General features: G+C 35.5%; 1 protein-coding gene and 2 long non-coding RNA genes across 3 annotated transcripts in view; 1 reads left to right on the top strand and 2 right to left on the bottom strand.

The window, feature by feature from the left end:
• Window positions 1-576, bottom strand: part of LOC148223942 (uncharacterized) — a 15,981-nt gene extending 15,405 nt beyond the window's left edge. Inside the window, exon 1 of the long non-coding RNA XR_015803158.1 lies at window positions 466-576. This is a non-coding gene — a long non-coding RNA (uncharacterized LOC148223942). The remainder of the gene's footprint in view (window positions 1-465) is intronic.
• LOC148223941 (uncharacterized) overlaps window positions 1-14,414 on the top strand; it is a 23,721-nt gene extending 9,307 nt beyond the window's left edge. The window contains exons 3-8 of the long non-coding RNA XR_015803157.1: window positions 4,992-5,225; window positions 7,813-7,963; window positions 8,469-8,492; window positions 8,657-8,742; window positions 11,590-11,706; window positions 13,899-14,414. This is a non-coding gene — a long non-coding RNA (uncharacterized LOC148223941). The remainder of the gene's footprint in view (window positions 1-4,991; window positions 5,226-7,812; window positions 7,964-8,468; window positions 8,493-8,656; window positions 8,743-11,589; window positions 11,707-13,898) is intronic.
• HPGD (15-hydroxyprostaglandin dehydrogenase) overlaps window positions 8,744-19,263 on the bottom strand; it is a 24,784-nt gene continuing 14,264 nt past the window's right edge. The window contains exons 4-7 of the mRNA XM_014883984.2: window positions 19,056-19,152; window positions 12,924-13,000; window positions 10,773-10,936; window positions 8,744-9,731 (exon numbers count right to left, since the gene is read on the bottom strand). Of these exons, the coding sequence (XP_014739470.1) occupies window positions 9,593-9,731; window positions 10,773-10,936; window positions 12,924-13,000; window positions 19,056-19,152 (477 nt within the window). The 3' untranslated portion in view covers window positions 8,744-9,592. The remainder of the gene's footprint in view (window positions 9,732-10,772; window positions 10,937-12,923; window positions 13,001-19,055; window positions 19,153-19,263) is intronic.

Below are 19,263 nucleotides of genomic sequence, written 5' to 3'. Positions count from 1 at the left end.
ACCATTTTCTAGATGTTAGAGCAAGCAAAACAAATAATCTCTCAAAGTGTTTATTGTTCGAGCCATTTAACTAGGAAACAACTCTCAGAGGCATAAAAACTGCACAAAAATAGCAGAACAGATCTCTGAATGGTGGAGACCAATTATTTTGCTATTGCATCCAACTTAAGCTTAAAGAGCAAACAGATGTGCTTGAAGTTTATTACCCTTTGCACTGTCCTTTCCCTAATTCGATTAAGTAGATGGAAAGAAAGAGAGAATGTGATTTCTTTCTCCACATAGATATCTGGCTATCACTATGCAGCAGGCTGAAGTCGATAGTTCTTGTGACAATCAAAATCCTGTGATTAAATTTGCTTTTTTGGTATATCTGCCAGCCTCTGATAAAAGATAAACTATCCTCATGGATTTTAAATCTGTTCTTTTGATTAAAATCTGATGTAAGGCAAGAAATTTGTGTCTTACCAGCTTCAAGTTCTTGCCTTTTCTTTGACCGCCAAGTTAGAGGGTGGTGCAGGATGTAAAAAAATACACTGATCTCCACTGGATTTAATGAGTACAGTTTTAAAACTAATTTTATACAAATTTGTCACTCTATTTATTTTTTTGATATGTGAGTGGAGTTATGTATCCAATAAGAGATATGCAAACCCCTCAAAAGCTGCCAAAGAATACAAGTTATACAAGCGGGCATGTCACAGGCTGACTTGGTGACTCACATCTTGGCAGCTGCCCTATAAACAAAGCTACTGAATTGGTTGAATCTGTCTAATCATGAAGCTTTTTATGCAGCTCACTTTCAAGATACACTGTAAAGAATTACTAGAGAGTGAAAATTTGATCAAAATGCATGAATTACTAATGATTTGAAAAATTAGACTAGGCTTTAGAAATTCAATTATAATAGTTGAATTTCAGGCTCTGAGTTTTAATCAGATATGACTACATATTAAATCTAAACCAAAGATTTGCAAATCAAAATGCATTCTCTTAGTAATTTCCATTTCTGCTTTGGACGTCAGCCAAACACCAATGCCAGAACTTTTGATCACCTGAAAAATTTTTGAGTATCAGGTAAATATTGAAGATCCAGTAGTCATAGTTGCTTTAAAGGTGATTAGAGCCCTGCTTATATATTCTGAGTGCTTTAAATATTCAAAACCTACTGAAATGCAAGGAGAATAAAAGTAAAGAATTAACCATAACTATGATTCTGCAGGTCAGATCCTTCCTCAAAGTTGCAATACTATGGAGGTAGCCAAGTTCTAAGACAGAGTAGTCATGCTGCTGATTAGCAATTATTTGCCAGTTTCTAGAAGTGTAAAATGCATTTATACTCCACAGATAAGGACAATGAGTGTAAAGCATTAACTGTTGTTGAGGAGACTCAACAACTGCTGTCCTTTGCTGGATCACAAGCCCCCTTTAGAAAATCTCAATACTGAAAATGTAGAATGATTACTGTGCTACAATGCTGCAGTCTTTATAGGTAGACTTGTGCTAATCTGCACCTGTGACTGTAAAGTCTCATGTTTCTTTCTCTTTTCAATTCTTCTGGAATGCTGTTTTTTGACTTCCAGAACTAAGGACTCAATCACCTCCGCCTTGAGGGGATCGAAAAGTATTTGTGGTCAATTTGGCTAGACATTAGCATTTCATTTAGAAATCGAGTGAGAACTCAGTTTATGCATATTTTCAACTCCTCTTAGTAAATCTTCAGAGTTTATCACATGCTCTGGAGCAGCATTTCCTGTTAGATAGTTCCTAAGTCCATGTTAATTAATTTCTTCTGCATTTTTCTCCAGAACTGTGCAGCTCAGAAGCTGTAAACCAATACATATGGAGATTAATTTTAGTTTTATAGGATAGGCCAAAATGACCTTTAACTGAATGTTTCTTGGAATATCAAGAAATTAAGGGATACTGAAACAAAGAGCTAACAAACTAAGACAGCTAATGCAGCTCACTTTTATGCAGAAGGGGGAGAACAATGCCATGCAGGAGGGAGGTCTTGGAGAGAGGCAGAAAATTCCATCTTGTTTCTTCGGGGGATTCTTGCATAGTTTTCACCTTCCCTGACTACAAGGGCAGTCCAAAATTCTTAGTCTTCACACAAAGATTTGGCAAAGAAGGAAGACTCCATCAGGACCAATTTGCAGTTAATGCAGTGAATGCCTCATTGCTATATGCTATGCCATTAGTTTTTGTCTAGCACAGATTCAGCTGACTTGTAGGCTGGTTCAGGCTCACTGAAGTTGATGACATCTCACCATTTCCCTGAAGCTTAGCATGCAAATCCTGCCTTAAATACAGATGTTTCCCCAGTATGACAAACGCTGCAGTGCTGAAGTGACATTTAACTTGAGAACAAAAGTGCTCCGTTATAAATGCAGCACCAAGGCTTGAAATTTACAGAAATTAAACACATTTAGTTTATTTAAAATGTTGTGATTACTTTTCAAGCTGCTGCTAATTGAAGAGGCCAAAACCAATGTCTAATGAGGTTTTAGTCCTTATGTCTTTTAAACAGACTCCACAGATCGGTGTTTGCACCATGGAGTATTTTAATTTATGCTACAAATACCTTTTTAGGGTCAACTGTTTTAAGACACTCATTGGAAATGAAGTTTGAATTTCACTCCAATGTGTAGAGTGAGAACTGAATAATTTTTCTTCCTTAAGCTGCTTAAATAATATTTTTTCCTAACAATATGGCACAATGACAAATTGAGGGGAAAATACTGGGCAATAGGAAACTTACTATCCATACTAATATTTATACAGGCTCTTCTTTGTTCATAGGAGTGAACCTTACTCTTTCAGACACAGAGTGTACCATGTTCATGTCATTGACAAATATCTGTACTGCAAGATACAGCTATTTATCTTCAGATCAGTTGAATAGAACAAGCTTTGTACTTTATAGAAACATTTTGTTCCATGTTTCTGGTTTTGTTTTGGTTTTTTTTAGTGTTTGATATATTAGACATAATGGGGAATGACAAGGAATAATGAGACTACTCAGATGATGTATTTGATGATTTTTCAAGGAACGCAATCTCAGAGGTTGGCCTAGTGACCACATTTTTGGTTTTGGCCACAGCATAGCACAGTTGTTCTTTTTAACCAGAGCCCACTGTTGCATTCAGTGCACAGTCCTGTTCAATAACTGAAATGGCAATGTATGTTCTTTTATGCCCTTTTTGAGTCTTGACATTATTTTTTTCATTTTGGTTGCCTCTTCTGCAAGTAAAAATTAATAATGCTAGCAGCATAAAAAAAGAAGGAAAACCCATATGAAAAAATATAAATTTGCCCTGCCATAATGGTCTTAAATAAATGGTCTTAAATATCTTTTCCAACCTAAGTGATTCTACAATTCTAAAGACTCTGTCATTAAATATTTGGGAAGTATCCCATGTATAGCATCACAAACCTTCCAGTGACTGTGATTATCTATGATAGTATATAAAATAATATAAAAGAAATTATAGTAGGTAAGAGCATAGATTTGCCTCAGCAGGTGGCATTTGAGGGATCCATAATAAGTCAAAGATTATACATCAGCTAGTGTATGATCATTTAAATTAAAGAGCAAATCTAATTTTGATATATTTCAGAAACTGAGAAGAAAAATGAAACTGCAAACTCAACTAGGTAAAATATTCTCAAGAAAATGTAATTTATACAGATTTAAGCTTATTTCATGATCTTAAGACACCAGATTTGGGAGATAAACATCACTGAGAAATAATGCTTCACAACTTTTGTGAAAGCTACTGTTTCCAGGGGCATGCAGATAGTGACTATTGCTCTAAAATAAAAGATTTCTATTGTATGTGTAAGTTGTGAGTGTGTAGTAGGTTCATATATGTACATATATACATATATATAGATAAATATATAAAAAAAATGCTAACTGCATTTTCTCAAGTATTTCATTAATATGTACCAGTACAGTAACTCCCTTAAATCAAACCAAGAGCAATAGTTTTGATAAGTGTCAGCTAATTTGCAAGCATTGCTGAGGGCAGTCTATTTAAACAGATTTACAAATGCAGAGAAGGATAAAAGTTCCATAAAGGAGCACTATATCTTTTTGAAGTGAAATTGCCAGAAGGATTTTGTACAAGGAAGCTCTTTCATTTTTTTAAGAGCTGTTCCAGAATAAGTAGTAGAGAATTCAGGATTCATTGCCCATCTCTAGGTCTTTCTTGAGAACTGCACTGTTCGTGTATAAATGATGTTAAATGCTGGTAGTATTAATTGCTGAAATAATGCTTCAAGGTCAAATGTACAAGATTCTGAAGCGTTAGTCATTTAAACTAAGTAAATCCAAATAGCTAGATGAACCAAAATACAGCTATTTTTTTTCTGAGGAGTTCTACATTCCTGTATTCCAAAAAATGTAGCCGTGGAAAGGAGTATTAACCCTTTAAATGCGGCGGAAATACACAGCTACATGGTTGTCTTTCATGATAGGAAAGAAAGAGAGACAAGTTTATTCAGAAGCACACTTGTTTTTATAGCATGACTTGCAACTCCAAAAGTAGAAAAAGATGATTGGTTCAGAGAGAAGACACCCCATTCCCAGGGCCTGGTCACACACCACAACAGGTGTTCTATCTTTGTTATTAATTCCTTTCTATTTTGACCAAGTTATCACCCTGGGAGTAATTCTCCCTAGCCTTCAGCTGCACCAGCTTATCGGCTGGGAACAGAGTTCAGAAGCTCTGGCCTGGAATATTTTTCAGGCTGTAATTTTCTTGCTTTCTCAATCTGTGTGCCCACACAAAAACATCTTTATTTCCACTTCACTTCTGTAGGTTTTGTTTGCAGCTGTGGGAAAGTGCACTGAAAGTTATCTATGTGCTTTTTTTCCCTGCAAGCAAGCAGAATGTGCTTATCCCCATGTCCTATAATAAAGAGTTCAAAGCTGTGTCACTGAGAGCCTGATTTCCTTCCTGTTCTTCTTTCTTTTCTTTCTCAAGATTGTGGCTGCTGAGGAAAGGTTCCATTGCAAAGAGAAAAAAGCTGCTGAGATACCTTGAGCCATTTCTTTGATGTGGAGCATCATGAGAACTAATAAACTGGCCTTACAGTTTCTCTGAAATGAGTGAAATGAGTGATGTGCTAAGTGAATGTGTTCTTGGCGGCGGCTGAAGAAGCACAGCTGTTTTGGTGTAGCTGGAGTGTGGTTCACTTCCAAAATGCTCGTGTTTAAGGTAGTCCGATGTGAAGATGAAGAGAGGGAGTTGGCAGGGTCAGGGTGAAAAATAGGGGATTAGGTAAATCTTTTCCATTCTGTTTGGATGTCACAACAATAAATCTCTGCTGGATGAGGCTAAATCCAGAGCCTTTCAGGCATTCAGGATTCCTGGACTAGATGTCAGACCTGTCACCAGATGATCATCCTGTTCTGTGCAGCCTCTCTTCTGTGTGAAAGGAGGAGGGCTAGGAACCATCTGATGAAAGTGAAAGCTAAAAAAGTGCAATTCTTGTAGCAAGAAATTAATTCCACCTCTGCAGTAGTAATAATCTCTGTGAAGTTTGCCCAGCAGATGCCAGCAGTGAATTAACACAGAGCTTGTGAAAAATAAAAGGACCTGAATATATAACTGTTTCAAATGCTTCACTGCTAAATGATTGCTTGAAATTTTTCAAATTTTTTTCATTAAGATTAATTTTTACTGTGAAGATCCTGATTTTATCCTCTGAATCGCTGAGAGAATAGTGTGTTAGACTGTCTTTATACAAATCAGAAAACATCCAGATTTAAAATTCGGCCACAGTGCATAGTAATGGCCTTTCACTTAAACAGTGGGGTTGAAGTTATTTATTTTAAAGATGTTCCAGGTTTAGCCTCTTCACACCTTATTTTTACCTGATCTATTCTCTTCTTGTTTACTGTCTCCATCAGAGTAAGAGCATAATGCTTCTTGTTTAGTGTCCCTTTCGGTTTTAATTTTAAATTTGGCCTGACATTAAGCTCTTCCTTTATGCACTGGAGGGGAAAAGAAATCTAAGTCATATGGTATTATCCTTCTCTTTCATTGCACCATCTGGATTCCTGGAGCTGGAGCTGAAAACTGTCAACGTTTCTTGATGCAAAGCAAATAGACTTAGCTAAAAGGGAAGTTCAAGCTGGAGAATCATCTTGTAGAAAGTTTAGAGCAGTTCAACACTGGAGGAAGGAAATCATCATCATCAGTCAGAAGAGCCCCATCCTGCCCAAAAGCCATAGCTTTAGATAGCTAATGCTGTTCCTTTAAAGATTAGTCTCATATACACTATTTCAGGGAAATCAGATTTTGGTTTTATCTACGTTTATTTTTGGTTTACTGTTTGCAAAGCTTATGTTTCAAACAAGAAAAAAAGATCTAGACTCTCATATCTAGGGTTCCTCAATTTCAGAAAACTATGAGAAGGATTTGTTACTCCATGGTTCACCCCATCAATAACAAAATTGATACAAATATGATTTTATGGTACTTGTAATACAAGTTAATTCCATGTCATTCTAAACTCTACAGAATGCAATGAACAATCCACACAATTCTGTAGATTATCTATCTCTTAAATGCCTTGAATTAAGGAATTAAATAATATAAATTATCTAACTGTCATGTAACAAAGCATTTGAAAGGCCTTATGATTTGGGCTTTTGTGTTGGATCATAAGCACTGAAAAAAATGGAGTTCATTAGTAATATTTATTCTTTACCCCTAAGAAAAATACCACTTGAAACTCTAAGGACACACTGAAAAGTAAACTTGTGTCACATGGGGTTGAGTGTTCATTCCAAATAATGATCATTATATGAGTCTAGAATATTACTTGTTATTTTATGTTCTTGGCAATTAGTGTATCTCATTTGAAATATTTATTTTTCCTTTTGGCTGGGTTTCTCTACAACACTGGAACAGTTGTCTTTAAAATGAGGTCTCTCAGGCAAAATAAATTAAGTCTTGGAATTATGTCAAGATTTCTAACTGAAGATGAAGTTTCAAAACAGTCTTTGTGCAAAAAAATGAAACTCATTTTCCCCCTTCAACTCATCTTTCTACCTACTGCTCCTCTGGTGTTTCTCTCTCTAAGTCAAACATATGCTCTCTTTCTTTCTGACTGGAAGACTTCCAAAGTTTGGGGGGAAGTCTTACAGGAAACCCTTCCAAAACATAGGAACCAGGACTTATTCTTCCTGTGCAGATAAAAGCCTCAGATGTGTTTAAATTCAGACTATCTGAAACTGGAAAGCTTTATTTGGTTTGGGGCACTTTTTAATAAAAAAGTAGAAATTTGATGGCTATTTCTCACATTATGATTTGCATCAAGGATTTTGCTTCACTGTACATATTTCATCCAGTAGCTTCCAGATGTGCTAATAATTTGAGATTTATCTTAGTTTAAATGTTTATTTGATTCTGAGGCTTCCTTATCAGATCATCAGATGGAAATCAGTGCAGTATATGCTTTTAATGGAATTTTCTGTATGGCTTTGATTTGAAAACATCTGTCTTTTGAGTTACAAAATTAATCCAGAAGAAAAGACCTATACATGTAAGATATGACTTAAATTCTTTCCCAGATATAGGCTTAGATTTTTCTGGTGTCCTAGAGTCTAATTGCATATTTTATGAATTTAATTTTTTCTTGCATGACTTTGATATACCACATAAATGGAAGCTTAGAATAATGCCAATTCATAGAATTAGAATTTTGTAGAAGTGTAATATCACAAGTTAATTGAGCAATGACTAAAATGATTAGCTGTAATTAACTTTACATTTCTTTCTTGTTTTCTTCCTTCAGGGAGAATATGTTGGACGCCTGGTCTTTTATTACTAACGTTATTACATTATTTATTCTTTCATTGATCCCCTGGGAAAGTCAACCCACCCTCTTTAGCAGAAATTTCTTTTGGGGCATCAAGGAGCAGAGATGAGCAAAAGCAATCAAGCAAGTAATGCACCATCAACAATATTCCTATAGTTATTTGAAGTGTGTTACTAAGAGGAGCTACTGAGTTCCTGTCCTAGTGTGGTGTTTGGTGGTTTCATGTTTTGAATGTACAATCATTATTATTAAACCTTCCCTAGTTTCTAGACTGCATTGAAATCCTGCTTAACAAGGAGACACACAGAAGTAGATGATAATCAGCTTTAGGACCTAACTAACACATGCTGACTTCAAGTTTTCTTCACATCTTTTACACTATTCTGCCATGTATTGGGAAATGGTCTGATTTTAATGAGACAGACATAGAAACTAAAACTATCAAATCAGATAACAGTTTTTAATCCAGAAGGATATACAGATGCTGTCAGGGATGCTAAAGGTGTGCCTAGCATTCTGTGTGCATTCAAAATGGGTTTAAAAATAGCATAAACATATCCAAAAATGGAGGCACTGGGAGAATGATGAGCAATTCAAAGCATGTGTTTCTGTTTCTTTTCTTCTCCCCACAGACTTATTACTCCCTTCCACAGAAGGTAAGAACTATTGTTTCCACTCTTTCAGTAACAAAGATCAGTGAAATGAAAGTCAGTACTCCTAAGAAGGGTGAATATTCACTTTCCAGCTTTCCCAGGAGCTATTAAATCTTCTTATACTATGAGCCTAATTAAATTACCATGCAAAAAATTATTCTTGTTAGGCATGTAACCCAGGAAGTATGAAGATTTTTGCATAAATGCAGCTGAGGTTTGACCTGGATTCAGAAGGTCCAGTACTGCTCAGGAGGTAGGAAGCTCAATTTTTATTTTGATTGCTACCATATAACATGCTACTTCTGAGAATATGCACGTGAAAAAATACAAGTAAAAGGCACATGTATATAACAGCATAAAAACCAGATTATTCAGGATTGAATTGAAATTATACTTGATGAAGGCAAGAAATTAAAGGTTTAGAAAATAAGATTTAAAAGGCAAGCAAACATTTCAATCAATGCCAAAATATTCATTCTTGTATATACAGAGTGAGAAAATTCACATATATATATATTATAAAAGAAAACAAAAATATTTCTGAAATATTTTATAAATATCTAAAATCCAAAAAGTTAAAAATCAGTACTTCCTTATACAGTATACAATATGCTAAGTTGCACATATGCAACATTTCACAAGAGAAAGTTAATTCTTAATTCCTTATGGCTACATTTGTGATCTAGGTTCCTGAACTGAATTCCTAGTCTGAAGAATTCAAGATGTAAATTAGTAGGCACTACAGTGAAAAGAATTATAACAAAGTAAGTCAGATCAACTAAACTATGCTTGGAATATGTAGACCAGAACAACCAGAATGAAAAAAAGTGGCCCCTACTACTAAATAATTATAAAAAAAGGCTTCAGAGCCATATGTTTATTCTACTAAATAAATACTGTTACTAGTGCTTATAGAATAAGAATAGGCTGGTAACATCTTCTCACAACTGATTTTCTCTCCTATCTCTTTGTTATTAGGATGCAAATGTTTGAACACTGTCACTGATCTAGAAACAACACTAATCTTTTTTCCCCCCAAATTACTCTTTTCAAAATTTTTTCTATTTAAGAAAAGCTAAAATTAACTAGTGCAAAACAATTATTTATCTCTTGGATGATGTAAAAGGTGTTTGGCCATATTGCTGAAAATGAATTCCTTGGGATGCTGTGATCTTCATAACTTCTCCATTTAGAGTATCATCTTCAATTATTGTTATCAATCCCTCAGCAATTATTGATGGGCTGAAAAAAAATATTTCAGAGTCATCATATAATAGAACACGTAAAGAGGACAAGAAACTCAATGTAAGTCTATATATCTGAAAATTTTAAAAATTGGCATTTGAACAAATTTATTTTGAGGAAAAGCAGAGGTGGTATGAGTGTTTCAGGAGAGATATGTATTCACCTCAATCAGAACTTACATCTGAAGTTGCTACTTTACAAATCATCATTTATTTGCTCTAGTTTCTGATAAATGCCTCTGGACATCCAGCTGCCACCGGGCTTCCTATCAAAGTTTTCTCTGTCAGGGAAATGGACAGAAGTAATCCTTAAATTCTCTGCAGCTCTTTGCTGTTGATTTATCCTGCTTCTGTAGCAGAGCTGACATTCAAATTAGCATAATTTCACATGCAGTTTGCTGTGGTCAATAGGTGCAAAATACTTTCCATAAAGAAAAGTGTGGGTAAAACAATACAGTTATACAATTTCCCTTGTGCAGAAGCATCTTGGAAGCTAATTGTTAGAAGCTAAGAAAGTGTTAAAAAATATCACTTTATGCTTGTCATGTTTTCAGAGTCTGTCCAAGCTGCCTGCTTTTGGCCTTTGCTGGCAAGACTGTAATGGGCCAGGTAACTCTTTGGTCTGATCCATGGTAGTTGCTACTGTGCTCTTAATCCAGTTTTGTCAGGTCTGATTTCCATCTTAGTTCACTTGAAAATTTTGTGAAATCCAGTGCAAATTATATATCCTGTATCTCACAACAAGTTTGATTAAACAAATTCATGAGGAAGCACCAAAGGCTATTAAAAACTAAAATCACTATATTTAACTTGCTAATTTGATTTGGACTTTGCTGGGACATGAGAATGCATAAAGGCATATATCACTGTGCAGATGGTGCTCTTAGGCTTAGATATCTGCCATTTTTTCTTTCTATACAGATAATGCATTTGATAGTCTTTTATCTGAGGCAGCATTTCCCTTTTAATTTCACTGAAAGTGTGTCTTTGTTCTTTATCAACAAAGTGCAAAAACTGCACTGTATCTGACTTGACTTACTCCATCACGCCATAGAACTGCATCATATTTTTTATCTCATCCTTGTATGAATAGTATTGTCCCATATTCTCTTCTTTGTCTATTGACTGAAGAATTGGTGTGTTGACAAATCCTGGACAAATTGTGTTGAGTCTCACGCCATAGTTTTCCATATTAGCAGCTAGCTAGAAAAGAGAAAGGGGTAGGCATTTGTCATCAACATTTTAAGACAGTATTGTAAGCAAATTTTCAAATTATGAGATTTACCACAAAGTACTTACCAGCCTTGCTAAGTAAGGAGATTTTTACTACTGACTTTTAACAACTAAGTTTGAAGCAAGTTTTCTCTAGTAATCCTACTAGATTAGTAGAATAAAAAGCACATTTCATTTGTTAGGATAACAATTCTAGAAGAAATCAGAACTCTTTCCATGAAGCTGTTTTTTCAAATACTTTTTTGTTCTTAGTGTTCTTATGAGTATTAAGAAGTATTAGTGTTAGTATTAGTGTTCTTAAGAGTGTCTTAAGAGTACTGTCCTTAACAGTATTCTAGGATGATGATATAAATCTAAGCAAAAACAAGAAAAAGTTCTCCCAAATGTATGCTTCCAATCTTATAAGAGCTTTCTTTTTGATCAAAAGGAAGCTCTGAAATAAATAAAGAAATACCTTTAAGATTCTGTAGTTACCTTACTCACATCAGCAGAAATACAATATGTTCTCTATCCTTACCACTGTAATGCTAAACCTTTCTAGTGGCTCTGTTGTCCTTGCCAAGGTATGAATCTATCACTGAGCATCTCCACTGGAAAGTCCCTGTGAACTGATTATTTTTCAGGAAGAAGCTCAGGAACATAATGAGAAAAGAAGCACAAGTTGTTTGGGAGAAGTAGGATCCCTTGTTTGTGGTTCTTCCGAAGTGTGCATGCAGCAAAGAAGTCTGATCCACATCCAGGTATGTGTCAAAACCGGGATGAACTTTTTTAGCAATAGCACAGAATTGATCGACTATGTATGATATATCCAAGAATAACCATAACTGTTATTATGCATAGAATGCATAACTGCATTCTATTTATTTTAACATTGAACGGGGCCTCTATTATGTAAGTCACATGTCATTTTCATGGTATGGTAGCCTGCCCTTTTGGTCTGGGGAGACAAGAAACTGAAGTCCTAGATGTAATGTATCAGACCTGCCCACCATCAGGCTGTATGGCTTTTCCTGCTAAATACTGTCGTTCAATATGTTTATTATTCTTTTCTCCCATGGCATTCCTGTGTTCCTTAAAGACAGCATTTCCTCTTACTTACTTTTCTACTTAGATGGTGATATTTGTATTTATAATGAGAAAACAAAAATGGAAAAATAGGTGTCATGTTCTTGATGTTATGATATGTTTAATATGGTACATGCGACACTCATCCATAGAACCCTCTTTATGTTAATCTGAAAATGAGTTGTTTTTGTGGGGATGGAGGCATAAAATATGGATAGAGTGTTCAAAGTATAATTTCAGGTGAATAATTATGGAAATCAGATTGAAAATCTTACGTGGGTAGATTATCTTTAATCTATTAAAGTGTAGTTGTATTTTCTCCCTCCAAGTTGTTTTATTACAGGGCTTGTTCGATTTAACTAGAAGGTTTTGGAATTAGAGACTGAGATTTATAATATGGTCATCTTACATGCTCCATACTGAATGTGTCATTTTGCATTTTCAGAGTATAAAGAGTCAGTAAGAATAAATAATGTGTTCAAGTTGCTTTTGTACACTTCAGTGCCTATAGTCATTGACTGGGACTTAGGTCATTGACCTGACTTAGGAAATAAGGAAACCAAAATGTTAAATAACTGCAACAGGGTTCTGAAAAAGTATTTTTAAAACTTGGATTAGAATTTGGCTTTTGGACTCCTCGCACTGTCCTTAAATTACACTTCAACATTTTTCTTCCATGCTCTCCAAACCTCAAATCAGTCACACCACACAGATACCATACTTATTCCATCTTTGGATTCCCTTTGTGAAAGGAGGGAACCTCCACTGCTTTACACACTTTGTTTTTTTTCATAAAACTAATTCCAGTTGTGTGGCTATAGTGAAGGACCATGAAAAACTTAAGCATGTTCCCAAGGAGCTGCTGATACTCTTTTGGAAAATGCATACTTACTGCTATGGACCGTGTGAATCCAATTACACCGTGCTTTGTAGCACAGTACACAGGCTGGAATGCAGCAGGCATGAGTCCTTTAAAATAAAAAGGTAACTGATGAAGATGTCGAATATTCCTAATTTGTCATTACATTAAACACACAGGCCTATAGTATAAAAAAATTTGTGACAGAGACGCAAGAAAATGAGTTAGTAGACATTTGTAAGTTATATTTTCTAATCTGGGATAGGCTAGGAAAAAATGACATGGATAAAAATGTGCAGGCAAAATAAGAGTAATATAAAAGCACAACTTTTAAAAGGAAAAGTTGTACATATCAAGTGTGAATTAAAATAGAGGACACAATCTGGAAGAAAAAACTCAAGAATGAGATTTCTGAGGCATCTTCTATAAATAAGTAAAATATTTAAAAGATGTTGAAGAGCAAAGTATTTTAAATAGGCTTTGATATATAATGTGTGAACTGTACATCTGAAATCATTTACAGTGTGTTCAGGGAGGAAATGTGGGAATAGGAGAAGCGAAATAAATTTTTTCTGCTAGCACTGTGAACCTTTATGATCTAAATGGGAGAGCACAAAATGTTTATTTATAGTAGAGAAAGAAGAGAGAAAGAAGAGAGGTTTTGGAAGAAAATGATGAAGTTAATTCTGGTAAGAGTGAGTTGATGTCCAAGAGCTAGTCAAAAAGAAATTACAGACCAGGAGTGCATATTAATTTCTGCCAGTTATGCCAAAAATTTCTACTATACAATGAAATCTGAACTGGACCCATTAGATGATGTAGATCCACCTGAAAATTAGGCCCTTATGAATAGCAAACTTCATTCAGCCTGCCTGAAAGCTAGAGGATAAAATGCTTTCCTGAATGTGTTATTGTAACACTGGATAGCAATTTTAATGCCTTAAGTTTGATTCTAATGGAAGTAATCCCAATTAATAACTCATATTTTTTTTATCTTTCACACTTCAGATCTTAAGGTGATACATTCAAGAAGGGGTATGACTTAACTCAGTGGAGATGAAGAATTCACTATCTAGCTCTAAGTATGGATTTGCCAGAAAAATTATATATGCCAGACTTGCCTGGGCTCTTTGCTGTGGAATCTATTTTGTATGAAGGAAAGAACTTTCTAAGACAGCAGAAAGCTCTAACTACCAACCTGACAGCCTCAAGGTTTTATCTTGATTTAAATGCTACCTTGATGATCCTATGATAGCAGCACTGTTCATTACTGGGACATAAAGAGCTTAACCTATTGCCTGGTTGTTCTTTTTTTATTTGCTTAACTTGAATTAATGTGTTATGCTTCTGCTTTAGAACTAAGCTTATGAAATGGCTTTTGTACTGTCCCTTGGGGGTTGTGATCACAACAAATGCTTAATATTCCTCTGTTTGTTGACTTTTGATGATCACCATTCTTCAAATTATTGGAAAAATAAAATACTGGCACATTAGAAATAATACAGTACTATTTAAAAAAATCCCAAACTCTCAAGTACTTTTACATGCTTTAAATAAAGGAAATTCTAATCAGGCTGCAGCTAACAGAAATAAAACAGACAACGTCTACTGGGAAACACTGAAGAAGAATTTAGAAGTAATTTTACTTTTATTTTTTAACCACAGTAAGAAAAATTACCTTTTACTTGAGAGGGAGGAGAAACAAAGTCAAGAAATAAACAAAGGAAGGGCACAGCTCACAATAATGAAGTGGAATAAGGTTCAAAGACTTACTTAAATGCCAAAGACAGCAGGAATAACTAGGCAGGACGAGAGGAACAAATCACTTTTTTTTTTTGAAAACCAGTGTTCTTTCCTAATTGAAATTATTATTATCTTTGCTGAAGTGGAGAATGAAGAAAAAAATCATCTCACCTTTGGATTAAGCATCTAAGACTAGTCCTAGCATTCCTCACATAAAACAGTACTAGTCCTATCCCACTTTTGCTCCTGAGTTCAATCCTCAGAACCACCGTGTGGGCTTTCCAGCCCTGAGCCACTTCCCTGCCTTAGGAAGAGCTGGGCCCCTGTTAGTGGTGTGTCCCAGAGACTCTCCTAGCTGGTATTTTATGATGAACCACTGTGTCATATTGAGTCTGCTCTGCCCACTTATTTATTCAACCAGTGAGCAGAAATTAGTTCCTAACATATAAGTTAGGGCATTCATTTGTCAGAAAATCTGGATTCTATTTGCTGCTGCCGTGAATATTTAATTATCTTCTGCAAAGCAGAACGACAGTAAAACAGACTAGAGACCATTATGCACAAAATAATGGTGGGGAGAAGAGGAGGGCATTCAAATGGATGGTGATGGGTCAGTATCACTTCTGGAAAGTGATATATTTGTGTTTTAATGTTCCTTAGACAGGGGCAGGGAGCTGCTATGGCTACACTTTTCTCTCTCTAGATGTTGCTGCATGGTGAATTGCAAATGACTTTGTGATGACTCAAGATGCTCTTTGGTTTACCAAAAGCAGTTCAAGCAGACCAACAATAATCCTGTGCTCCAGTGTTAACTGCTCTGTTTCCTGGCAGGCTGAGAGAGACAATTCTTGCCCTTGCTTATACTCTACTCTCCTTGTTGGTGACAAAATCTCTCCACCATTGAAGACATGGTGTCAGGTGTCTCACCACAGCTCCTTATTTATCATGGTCAATAGCTTCAATAACCACACCTTGAGAAATTAGTACTGGAGGTAGAGAATTCCATCAACAAGTTCGAATTGTATTCGTAGGCTTTGCTGAAACCAGTATTTCTTTTCATTCCACTTTGATGGAACAAATAACTTGGAGGGAAACAGAATTAAGCATTTTTCCCTAGTTATGCTCTCCCACTGTTGCCCTCAGAGATTTGAATAAGTTCCTTTCTTTGAATATGATTTATTAGCTTTTTTAGTTTCAAGATGAGCTTTGGCCTTTCTGATTTTCTCTCTGCATACCCCCATGATACCACTGTAGTCTTCCTGAATGCCAAAACAAAGGTGAAACAGAAATCCTAGTAAAAATTCTAAGCTGTGCCATTTCTATGATTTTTTTTTATAGTGAACTGAAGTCTGAAGGGAATAGCTTCTAACTTTTTAAAATCTCATTCTGGCAGATTCTGCAGAGCATTTTTCTTTTCATAAAGGGGAGGGACCAGAAGCTCTGCCATGATGCTGAACTCAAGGCCCCAGTTGTGCAGCTATTGACACTTCTGCTCCTCTGTATCACTCTGAGAGTCCTTGCTTGGTGATGCAACCATATGTTCAGTTTTGTTCCTGTAACACATATAGGATCTGGTCTAAAAAAGCTTGTTTGATGTGACAGGTACTTTAAGTATTTTTTTGTGGCTGAAGCTTTCAATAAAGGGAAGACAAACCAGGTGTCTGCAGGATCTCAATGCCTGAAGTTGAGTGCAATCAAACCACTGAAACGGCTGTGCAGGAGAAAGGTATCCAGAATCATTGAACAGCAGAAAGGTACCCAGACACACTGAAGAGCCTCTCAGAAAAGTAGCATGATACTATGCTAACAAATTCTAATGTTTTTTAAGCCCTCTGTGAATACTTTAACCTTTTTTTGTCTGCTAAAATGCAGACAAATTCAGTTTCACAGAAAACCTTCTTTAAAATACAAAAGCCATCAAAACAAAAGTGTGACTATACTTGAATTTCTTTTGCCCTTTTACCTTTTGCAAAAAGGGTACAGGTACCAGCCACCACAAGGTAAAAGATCACGTGAAGTTTAAGAATTTAAACAGCCTTTTGATTTAATTTTAGTTCTTTATGCTTTCTCTGTTGCAACTATTCCATTAAATGTAATTAAAGGTACGATGTGTAGCTTACTACAGAAAAAAATTTAGAACATTTTATTACTTGAATTTGAAAATTAAGTCTATTCCAATGCAAATGGAAATATTTATGTTCACTGCAATCATTAAAATTGTTTTTTATAGAGCCAAATTTGAAATAAAACACATTTCTCATTATCTCAGTTTAGCAGAATTGATTCTTGATATGAATGCACAAATCAAATAAAATTAAATTTTGTAGCTCTGAGACATAGTTGAGTGCTTGCTGCATGTGCTCACATATTTCTCTCTCTCTTTTAAGTCCTGTTCAGGGTCAAGACTAAAGAAAGGAAGACTCACTACTAGATAGACAGGCTCTGGCTCTGATCCAGCTGAATTAACACTTTTAAGCATCCACTTCATAGAAATAATTTCGGTAGATCCATGGGTGTTTGGAAATATAATACTGTAAGGCTTGATTCTGTCTCTAGTCCAAATCATTGGCAAAATTCCCATGGTGATACACTGGTAGTTAATTGATGTACAAAGGAAATATTATCAAATTTCACATAAGAACTATGTACAATTCTTTTTGTTGCTCAGAAAGACATAGGAAGATTTGCTGTCTGTCTTACAGAGAACTTGGACAGTGGAGATCAAAACCACTCCAATGTTTAATGATCAACAGAAGCTAGCTCTAAGAAAACACTTAGGAGAAGTGAGGAAGGAGATGTGAAGCAAGCCAGTGGAAGTTTGTCTTTCATATATAGAATAAACTGCAGGACTTAGGCCTTCAGACTGGAAAGGAGAATTATAATCATAAAGCACAAATTTACAAAAGTAGTAAATAAATAAGCAATAAAAAATAGTTAGCTTTTAGAGTGTGTTTTTCCTTATGACCTTGGAAACAATTGTTAAACACAAGCTATGTAAAACCAAACAAAGCAAAGAAACTGTTGTTTGTCTTAACAAACAGAACAGCCAAGCTTCTAGGTCTCAAAACCAAAATCATTTTGTGTTTATTTGATACCAGTCAGAAAAGGGATCAAACCTCTTGCTACCCCTACCCTTTCTTAAGCACTGCCTTGGGCATCTGTGTTTCTGTGAAAATGTTTAATCTTTTACTTGTGTTGATGACCTCTTGCACAGAAACAGCAATTTCCTTCAGGTTAATTTGGACCCAATACAATGTCCATTTCAGCCTATAGAGAAACTTACTGGTGTCAGCAGGCAATGTGTTAGGCAGTGTGATAAATGCTGACTCAAGGCTGCATGGAGTCTTTTGATAAGATCCCCACACCCTTTTGACATAAGTGCATGTATTAAGTCAGATCCTCAAGATCCATATGCATTATGCCAGTAGGGGGAACTGGACTTTTTATTACAAAAGCTAAGGTTTATAGGAGAACTTAAAAGTACTCAGAACATCCACACCTATGCACAGTCAGGTAATTATAACCAGTGCTATCTTAACTGGCTTTTCATTGTTAAAACATGTAGGAATATCCTGGAATTAAATGACTAGAATTTGGTAATCTGCACAGATACAAAAAAAGCCCCTCTGACAATCCGAGTGTTGGGTAGCATATTTATTATTTTTCACAGACAGTCTGACAGTAGAAAGAGAGAGAAACTTCCCCAAAGAAAAAAGAGAGAATGCAAGTACTTCCTCCCAGTATTTTTGAGGAAGGTTGTCAGGTGACTTCATTCTCCGTGTACAGCTTCCCCCTCAGCTGTGCTTTTTTGCTGGGAGCCCAGTCACTGAAACATTGAGTATACCTACAGGAAATGGTGCAGAATTCTGCCTCACAGCAGGGCAGCATTTCTCACAACTGATGTAGGATCCATAGAATTCTATTTTTATACTGATAAAGTGAAATACAGTTATAGCATAGATAAGAAGTGAGCAAAGAAAGTGCTTGCTTAAGCTTGGTGAAATATGACTGTTAATTTTATGACTTCTCAAGTACGGGTAGATCACATCTGAAAGGACTTGGAACACAGAGTGGGTGTGTGACAATCTTTGTTAATAAAGTAGGTATAATCTAGTCTTAGATATTCATACATTTGTTTTCCTCTGGAGTTGAATGGAGGAATTTACATCAGGCTCAAGATTTTACACACAGGACTGATAGGTTAGGAAAATTACTGGGTTTTTTTCTATTGAATTGTGTTTAAAAAAGCAAATTAAATTTGTGGTTGTTTGATATTTCTTCTGTTGCTATGATGAAAACTAGTTCAAAATATTTCTAAACTGGGAAGGGCCATAAAGAGAAGAAAAAATAAGACTTATCAGTATGATTTATTCACTTAAGAAGAAACCCAGCATAAATTGTTTATGAAGAAAATTTTCTCACCTGCCAAGGACGACATATTAATGATTACTCCTCCATCGCCTCCGTTTCCTTTTCTCATGTATTCTAGGCCAAGGTAGGTTCCTCTAATCACAGATGTCTGGTATAGAGAGGAAGGAATTATTGAAGATGCTCAAAGATTATTTGAAACGATTCAAAATATTTTACTGAATTATTGATGTTATTTAAAAAAAATATTTATTGTACTTCT

This window comes from Sturnus vulgaris, chromosome 4 (assembly GCF_052056855.1).
Source record: "Sturnus vulgaris isolate bStuVul1 chromosome 4, bStuVul1.hap1, whole genome shotgun sequence".
In the NCBI taxonomy this organism is placed as follows: Eukaryota; Metazoa; Chordata; class Aves; order Passeriformes; family Sturnidae; genus Sturnus; species Sturnus vulgaris.
This window is presented reverse-complemented; position numbering and strand designations above follow the sequence as displayed.